The 9,703-nt window shown below is 36.4% G+C and overlaps 1 protein-coding gene across 4 annotated transcripts in view; it reads left to right on the top strand.

The window, feature by feature from the left end:
- The window catches only part of LOC106468235 (3'(2'),5'-bisphosphate nucleotidase 1-like), a 34,394-nt gene that overhangs the window by 10,065 nt on the left and 14,626 nt on the right, over positions 1-9,703 (top strand). For all 4 annotated transcript variants that reach the window (XM_022396569.1, XM_022396568.1, XM_022396567.1 and 1 more), the window contains one exon: positions 7,949-7,997. In XM_022396569.1, coding sequence (XP_022252277.1) covers positions 7,949-7,997 — 49 coding nt within the window. The remainder of the gene's footprint in view (positions 1-7,948; positions 7,998-9,703) is intronic.

The raw sequence follows: 9,703 nt of genomic DNA on the forward strand, positions 1-9,703 counted from the left end.
ATATGTATATAGATTATTGGCATTTAGAAATAAGTTCTTAAACTTATTTGTCTTAAAACATAGAACAGTAAATAAAAAAGTGAAGCAAACAATTATCTCTTCTAGTTAGCACCTTTGTACTTGGTTGCTAAGCCTTTAAGTAATTTGCACATGGGGGATATGAAATGAAATAATTTGTTTTAGGTTTTATATATACAGTTGAATAACCAAAAAATAGTAAATTACTATATAAATACCATAGAATTCCACTATAATATATCAAGCTTAGTAACTAGGCTGTATTTCAGTCTAAAAAAAATATGAAATTTCAAGCAGACTAAAAACACAACCTACCTCCTTGAAATATTGGTTCAAAAGAAAGAAATGGCACCCAAACCTGTTAAAATGGCTGAGAAAGCCACTAGGGAAACATTCTGAGCTTCCATTTGGTTATTCATGTCATATATAGAAGTAAGTGTATATATGGGAGCATTTCCAAAAATGGAAAGAGGTGGGCGGGGTGCCACTGTGTTTGATTTATTACATGAGCAACATCTTAGCAAATAGAAAAGATAAGACCTTATTTTATATTCTAGCTTGTCAATATCTGTAATTTGAGTTTCTAATTTGTATGAAACTATATACTTAGTACTTTGACTTCACAAACATCTAATATGAACCAGTGCTGCATTCAACATACTACGTGACACACAAAAATCGATGTTTAACTGTGTTTTTTAATATTTACTTTTGCATTAAGAAATTTAGTAATGATACCAAACTTATTGAAATAAATTCATGAAATAGTAATTCAATAAAATTTTGAATGTGAGTCAACAAACACGATTACATAGCTTTTCACCCAGGACCTGTATGGAAAGGGTTAACTTTGAATGTTATCAAACAAGACTAGTGAAAACAGTCAGTTTTATTACAAAAAAGTTAAACTAATTCACCTGGAATTTTAGCCATGCCGTAGCAGCTCATAGAATGGCTCCGAGTTTTTCAAGTACAAACATTAAGCTCATAGCTCCGTCATCTCATGACTGATTTGAGATCTAATTACAGTTTTGATTCAGGAAGTCAAACATGCCCATCAGAGAATAATTTACTCTAATCCTGCCTTAAAGAATTTCAACTTGAAGACAGGCTGATAGAGATCTTGATGAGCAATAAAATGAAATCGAGTATATGCACATCCCACGCTTGGCATTGGTGGTGCACAAAAATTTAGCTAATAAAAAAGGAAAAAAGGTCTAGTAGACCTTTTATTCTAATCATACCAAAAAGAACTTCAAGTGCCACAGCTATTAAAGATTCCATCTTCTTTTAAAACTTTTTTTTAACCCATATATCTTTAAAAGAAATACCTCATTTAATAGTAATTTTCAAGTTATCGTTAATTTCTACACTGTCCAGCAACTTTTGGAAGATTTCCTTTAAAACTTTCATCTTTTTATTTCTTCACAATACTGGGATAGATCTAATCAAAACCAATATCTTTATCCACCTTTGCAAAAAAATTTCTTCTTAATGAATGTGTATAGTTCATAGAATTTTCTTTCACACATGATTAACAAATTTAAAAGGTTTGTAAATGCATTTTCTGTGATAATACATATCTTTTTTTTTTTGAACACATGAATGATCTTCATTTCATCCACTGTATTTCCATTATTATTATTTCACTTAAAGGTTATTTACATAAAGATAAAAATTTCAGCTTACATTTCATGTTTTGAACTAAAAAACTTTCATAATCAGTCTTTTTTATTTGCCTCTTCTTGTTTATTTTATAAAATAAATTTAAATATCACCAGTATGTAAGCTTCATCTAATTCAACAGCATTTATTTATTATCCATTAAGTGTTTGGTAGAATGCTAGTAAGTACATTTTTGGTTGTTTCTTTCATAGAAAATATGAAAAATATATAATTATTAATTTTTTTTTATAAAATACCAGAAAAATAGGAAATATTTCAAAACTAGCATGGTCCAACATTAATTCCAGCACAATAGCCCAGAATATGTATGAATTGCATTTGAACTAGTTTGTGATATGACATACTAGTCTGAGGGAGGGCTAGTGGCTTAATATTGAATATCTGCTTTATTTTTGACTTTTTGATGTATGCATACTGTAGATGCCACATTTGGTTTGTTGCCCTCAAATGATTTATTTCTGAAAGCAGAAAAGTAAGTAAATTAACAGCGAACAAGAAAATCATTATTATTTTTTCCTCTGCAGATCAACATCAGAACAGTACTTAGTTTGTTGTTTTTTGAAGATTACAACCCCTCTAGGTGGATTCCTGTATGTGGTGAGGGGACCTCCCAGGAAAGGTTCTGTATCTTCAGTGTACCTCCAAACACCTACCCACATGTTTGCCATGTGTGGCATCCTGAGAAACAGGAGAGGATCCTAATGGTTGAGGATCACTTTAACACAATATGTTGGCCTTGAATTCCTATAGATGGTTGGCTCCCCCAGGGTCTTTCGAGTGGTCCTATTGAGCTAGTGTCAACTAAGTACTAGTGTTTGACGTTCTCAACGTTTGGAAAACTCTGAACAGCAGTCACTACCCTATTCTGTTCCTGCACCTTATTTTTTCATTCTTTATTTTCTGTCTGAGAAACTGTTAGGGCAACTGTCTCCCTTTTTAATTCAACAGGGATTAGAGGGGCTTGCTGGCTCTCCGAAGTCAGTTAAGAGGCTATGTTCTGGGGACATCTACATCAAAATACAGCAAATTCCTCCTGAAATCAGAGGCCATTGGGGATATCCCTATTAAGGTTACTCCCCATGCTACTTTGAACTCCTCTCAAGGAGTGATTGTTGAGAGGGATTTAAGAAATATCCCAGAGTCAGAGATCCTTGCTGGTTTCTCCCGCTAAAGATGGAATTATGCTGCCTTAAAGTGTTCATGTATTGATGTTTACATTGCCACATCCACCTGCCACTATAAAGGCAAGTTATCTGAGCTGTAAGGAACTGCCTTATATTCCTAACCTTCTCCAGGGTTTTCAATGTCAGCGGTTCGGACATTCTATAGCATCTTATCATGGTTCTTTAATGTGTGCTCATTGTGGTGGCAAAGACCATGAAACCTTCAAGTGTTGCCTGGACCCTCACTGTGTGCCCTCACTTAAGGACTGTAAACAACATTTCTTATCCAGAGGCTGGGAAATTGTTGTCCCCTGTTCCATCTTGGACATATGCTGCCGTACTTTGCAGATCAAGAGTGCAGACAGATCTTTCTGTGCCTTTATCAGAGTTGACAAGTCTATGTCTACTCCTGACTCTGTCCCAACCATTGCTTCCACTAACTGCACGGGTCCATTTCTTTCAGCCCCAAGGTGTAGAATCATTATTCAGTCACACCTTCCAAGGGCAGGTTCCTTAGAGGTAAACAGACCTCTTTCTACTAAACACAACTGTCGTGGTCACAAAGAGAAGAGTTCTCCTCCACCTGAATCAAAATGTCCACTTTGATACAGTGGAACTGTTGAGGTTTTCATTCCAGTTTGGATCATAATAAGGCCTTGATCAATTCCTATCATCCTGTGTGTATTTCCTTGCAAGAAACATTCTTTCAGCCTACTGATACTGTCACCTTTCAGTAGTTTCTCATGTATAGGAATGATAAGTTGTGTGATGGTTGAGTTCATGGAGGTGTGACCAGCATGTACCTACCTTGTCTGTGCCACTTGATACATTCCTTGAACCTGTGGTTGTTCGTATCTCCATAGGTTGTACCATCACTGTATGTTCTCTTTACCTGTCTCCAGGTGAGACTTACAATCAATCAGACCTTGGTGATTTTACTGACCAGTTGCTGTCTCCATTCTACATCTTGGGGGACTTTAATGGACACAATCCCCTCTGGAGTGGTGCTGATATTGATGGGAAGGTTGTTCTGTGGGGCCTATATTCTTCAGTACTGACTCTTTTACTTGTTTTAATGCACCTAGTTTGTCTTTTACTGCTATTGATCTATCTGTCTATTCCCCTTCACTTTTTTCTCATTTCTCTTGGAGGGTTGATAGTGATCCATGATGCAGTGATCATTTTCCCATCATTTAGAGGGTGATTAGCTGTGGTTGATGCCACCTTACCAGTGTGCCACAGTGGACGTTGGAGCAGGCTGACTGACTCTCCTTCACCACTCTCTCAGAACTTGATCCTACTGTCATTAGTCTTTTATCTGTTAATGACTGCATGGAGGCAGTATCCTTGTCCATGGTGGTCTTGCCTACCAGGAGGCACTGAAGGCTCAGAAACAAGCCTGGGATATCTTTTGCAGGTATCCCACTCATTCCAACCTCATTGCTTTCCAGCAGTCCCATGCTTAGCAGGTCAGATGTCAAAGACAGAAAGATTCTTAATTAAGTTCACTACCAGTTCCAAAGTCATCTGGGACAAGATTTAGAAGGTCAATGGGAATTATGCTTCCCACCCCTTTTCATCTTGCTTTTCAATGGCCAAGAAGTTGCTGATGCACAGAGCATCACTCTTGGGGAGTGATTATTCCACTTTCTAGCACTTCTGTCTCTTCTTCTGCCTTCTTGGACAGCAAGTCTCAGGCTGAGAAATCAACTCTTTCCTTTTAGGCAGATCATGTCTATGATTATAATCACCTATTTACACTGGTGGAACTTAAGCTTGCTCTTCATCAGTCTGGCAGTACATCAGTCAGACCTGATGATGGTTCACTATGAGGTGCTGTGCCATCTCTCTCCTGCATCTCTTGCTCTTCTGGTTATTTTTAACCAGATTTGGCAGGAAAATGTGTTTCCTGATGCTTGGTGCAAGGCTATTGTTCTCCCTTTTTCAAAGCCTGGGAAGGATACCAAGATTCCTTCTAATTATCATCCAATTGCTTTGACTAGCTGTCTCTGTAAGGTTTGGGAGAGGATAGTTAATGCACATCTTGTTTGGTTCCTTGAATCAAACAACCTCCTCTTGCCCACCCAATATGGTTTTTCATTGAGAGCATTCCACCATGGACCACCTGATTCATCTCAATTTCAATCAGGGAGTTATTCCTCAAGAGAGAGCATCTTGTTTCTGTCTTCTTTGATCTTGAGAAGGCTTATGACACAACATGGAGGTTTGGCATTTTGTAGGTTCTCCACTCCTATGGGTTGTGTGACCATTTGCCCATTCTTATTCATAACTTTTTACTTGACAGGTAATTCCAAATCCATGTGCGTTCAACCCTGTCCCATTCTTTCTCACAGGATCTTGAAGTCCCTCAGGGTTGTCTTGAGTATCACCATTTTTGGTATCAAGATCAATGCTATCACTAAACAATTTCTTCCTACTGTTGCAACTTACCTCTATGTCGATGATTTCCACATTTCTTGTTGGTTGTTCATGTGAGGTTTATTGAGCGGCAACTTCAGACTTCTCTCACTTGCTTGTTGTGGTGGATCACAGCAAACAGTTTTACTTTCTCTTCTTTGAAAACTGTCTGTGTAAAATTTTGGTAGCAGTGGTTTTTACACTCTGATCCTGAGTTCCATTGTTCTTTGCATGATTCCTCAAAAAAGTTCTTGAGGTTTATCTATGGCTGTAAGCTTTCTTTCATTTCTCACATTAAGCAGCATTGTGTCAAGTACATGAGGGCACTGAACATCCTTTGTGTCCTCTATTCCATCTGTTGTTCCATGCTCCATGTTTCGTGCTCTCATATGATCCAAATTGGACAATGGGTCTCTGGTTCTGCCAGGTCCTCTGCCTTGAACATGTTGAACCCCATTAATCATCTGGGTCATCGGCTCGGCACAAGGAATTTCCACACTTTGCCAGTCCAGAGTTTGTACACTGAGTCCCATGAACCTCCTTTTCACCTCAGACATTTGCAACTTTCCTTGCTTTATGCTACCAGGCTTTGATCCTTACCATAGCATCCCAGCTGGGTTTCTCTTCCTTCCTCGGTAGGCTTTGCTCTTTTGGAAACAGCAGTCAGCTATTCTTCTGTTTGGCCTTCATATCCAGGCACATTTGGCTGAATTGGGTCTGTCATTGGTTGGTGTTGCTGAATCCAATGACCAGACCATTTCTCCATGGCTCTTTACCACCCCCACCTATGACATTTTTTTTAAGTCATCTGAAGAAGGTGAATACTCCTTATTGGAAGTACCATCTTCTCTTTGGCAAACATCTCTTTAACCATTTCTCTGTTCTGATTTTTACTGGTGGTTCGAAATCAGGAGACTCTGTGGGCTCTACCATGGTTTGTTGCAGCTCAGTGGTTGCTCTGAAAATCCTCTCTACAATTTCTGTGTCCACTGCCTAGTTGTATGCCATTTCTCTTGCCTTGGATCACATAGAAGCTAAGCAGTACACAAATTCTACTATTTACACCAACTCTCTTAGCTCTCTACTAGCCCTGGAATTACTTAATGTCAGTTCTCACCCTGTTCTCTAAGACATTCGGAAAATACTGGCTCAGTTTTCTCTGTCATACATTTCTATCCAGTTTTTCTGGATACCTGGCCATATCAGTATTCTAGGGAATGAGCATGCTGACACCGCAGCCAAGTCTGCCTGCTCTGGTGCTGTCACAACCGTGCCTGTCCCCTATATGGGACTATGGTCATGTGATTGAGGCTGGGCTTTGCACCAATTGGCAGTTTATTTGGGGTGGGCAACTTCATAATAAGCTTTTCCAGATCAAACCTACTCTTGTTGATGGACTGTCTAGTTTCCATAAAGATCAACAGGAGGAAGTTTTCTTGGCTAGGCTATGCATTGGTCACAGTTTTTTAATCCATCATTTTCTTTTACATGGGGCTCATCCACAAATGTTTGGCCCTTGTGACACTCAGGTCATAATTGCCCACATTTTACTTTTGTGCCATTGTTATGAATGTGAGCAGCTGCACCATTTTAGAAAAGTATTTTCTAAGGGTTTACCCCTGACATTAAACAATGTCATTGGCGATAGTGACACTGTCCAACTTGATTGTATTTTTAGCTTTTTGCGAGTCATTAGCCTTTTTACTTCTATTAAAATTTTTACCTAATTTTTGGGCATTATTTCATTTTTTAACTTGTTTTCTTTTTAAATTTTTTGTATTTTACTTGTGGAATTTTTACTGGTGGTTTGGTGCAGATAGCCTAGTTGCTTTGCACCAATCAATGGCAAACAAACAACCAAACAAGATTACAATTCCAGTATCATACCAATCCAAAGTTACTTTGCATATACATAGTAATTACTTGCAATATTTAGGGGTTCCAGGTTTTATAGGTAAAATTTTAGCTTATAAGTCTTGATAAAAATACAGTGTATAAATAACTTGTGTTTTAGCATATATATCTGATCAAGTTGAGGTGTAACAACATCTTTTTGTTTTTATTTTTGATCATTATACATTTCATTTTTTTAGACATGTAAGCTACAATTACACTTAACTTTTTAAGGACTTTTGCATTGCAAAGTGGTCTGTAATTATAATATCTAATAACTTTTATCAAAGAGTTGAAACTTATAATAATGGTTATATGTTGTGTTTTATTTAGAAATTGGAAATTTGTAACTTTTTAATGACTTCCGCAGAAACCATAAGAGTCTTGGGTTTCACAGTATTTGCTAATTAATTTTTGCAAGGAAATATACAATAAATATGTGTGTTGCTTACATATTGTTTTATTAGTAAAAAAAAGTGTGTGTGAAAATCCCTTGGCCAGTTACCTATTAATAGTCACTAGCCCACTGGTGGCTTTAAAGGTTAACATAAAGCTCTGTCTAGAATAACTACCTACTTTATATAAAGGGAACAGACAATACATTGAATTTTTTTATGGTTTATATAAAATCTTCCTGTGCCACAGAGGACAGTAAAGTAGGCAGTTTACAAAAATAAAAGTTCTGCTTTGCATTTTGCTAATCACTCAATGATATTTTTTTTAATGTGCTTGTAGGTTTCACTTATAATACTAACACTTTTTCATTTTAGGTTGTTGTCTGGGTAGATCCTCTGGATGGTACTTCTGAATATACTCAAGGTTAGTACTGTATTAATTCAATTATTCTGTGCACAATCTCTGACAAACACAATAAGATTTAAGGTTATCATTTATATTAAAGTTCATTTTGTTTGTGATGTTTTTGTTTTATTATAGAATACCTAGTTAATAATTGATCAGTATTACTTTTTGATGACTATATAAAATGTAATTACAGAAACAATATTTTGTGAATTATTTAGCTTAGGGTGCAACATTGTGTACCATTGGATGATTGCATAACATATGTCATCAACCTATGTATAAATTTTCCAAATAATTCACAAGATATTTCTATCATATAAGTTTGTATAACTTGAGTTATGTTATGCTAGAAACCCTAAGAAAAACTGTGAAATAGTTTTGAAATTCATGAAAATATTCTTGAAAAATTAGATTATATTCTTGAATTTTTTTTAACTGAAAGTATGGGAATCCTGATTGACATGTGGTAAATATAAGTATTCGATAGGTGTTCCAATAAATAGACCTATTTTTAACATTCTTGCTTCATTAAGTGTTTGATGACTGGAACTATTCATATCTTCCCCTTTCAGATCTTAGACATACTTGATAGGGAAAAGGGTAGAGACTACATCAACAACTTCAGAGATAATGACAGGGCTCCATTTTAACAGCCATCCAAAATGACTAAAAACTTCCTCAGAAGACCAAATTAAACCCCCCATGTTGTCTGACAGATGACTAGTGCCCCGGAAGAGACCCTTACTCAAAACAGCAGCACAGTCTACTGTACATTTATCCATGCCCACTCTACACATGTAATGTTGATTCTGAACCTTGACCAAAATCATTGGTAAATTCCTTAACTACAAACTCGAAAATTTGAACCTCACAAAATATGTTTTGGTCCATTTTTGTGTTTAAAAAAAGACTGTTCTTTGGACAAGAGAAATGGCTTGATTGACTAGTAATGCTGTTCTAGTCACTAAACTTTCTGTCGTGGATAAGCTGCACCTCTGTGCTGCTTTATGCATGTAAAATTTGTATGGAGTTCAACTGAACATGAATGGCTATGTGTGGTAACACAGTACAGTGTATACAGCTCAGTTAGTTACATTGCCACATATTGTATTGCACAATGTTTGTATGCATATATAAGGGCGGGAGGAAATTTGCAATGAAAATGCATGCCTATAACACGAATATTTAAAGAGATTAATTTCTAGTATAGATGCTTATGACAATAAAACTAACATGACTGTCTCAACTTCTTACTGATAAACCTTCAGTAAGAAGTAAATGATCAAATTTACAAAATCAAACTCTGAATCTTTATTGTTAATTGTCACAGTTGATACACTGACCCCATTTCTAATACACACGTATACACCTAAGGCTAATGTTAGACAGACATATCTAATCAAGTCTAGGAAATATGAAAGGCCTTTCTACCATGAGAAAAGTGGGAAAATTTACAAATTAAACAGAGCATAATAATAATAACTGCAAACCAAATTTTATGAAAGGTTTGATCAGTACAAAACAGAATAACAATAGCTGTGCCTCTCTCTAGGTCAATACAAACTATGAGTATGAATGACAGTACATATCAGTGGTGTGTTTGTGTACATGTGCAGTGGTTAAAAATACTTTTATGCATCAGAAAATTTTCAAATTTCACATACGAAATCTTCATAACCATCTTGTGCTTGTTTTAGTTTTCATGCTATAACTTTGAAATT

The sequence above is a fragment of the Limulus polyphemus genome, unplaced genomic scaffold (genome assembly GCF_000517525.1).
Source record: "Limulus polyphemus unplaced genomic scaffold, Limulus_polyphemus-2.1.2 Scaffold2927, whole genome shotgun sequence".
NCBI classification, from domain to species: Eukaryota; Metazoa; Arthropoda; class Merostomata; order Xiphosura; family Limulidae; genus Limulus; species Limulus polyphemus.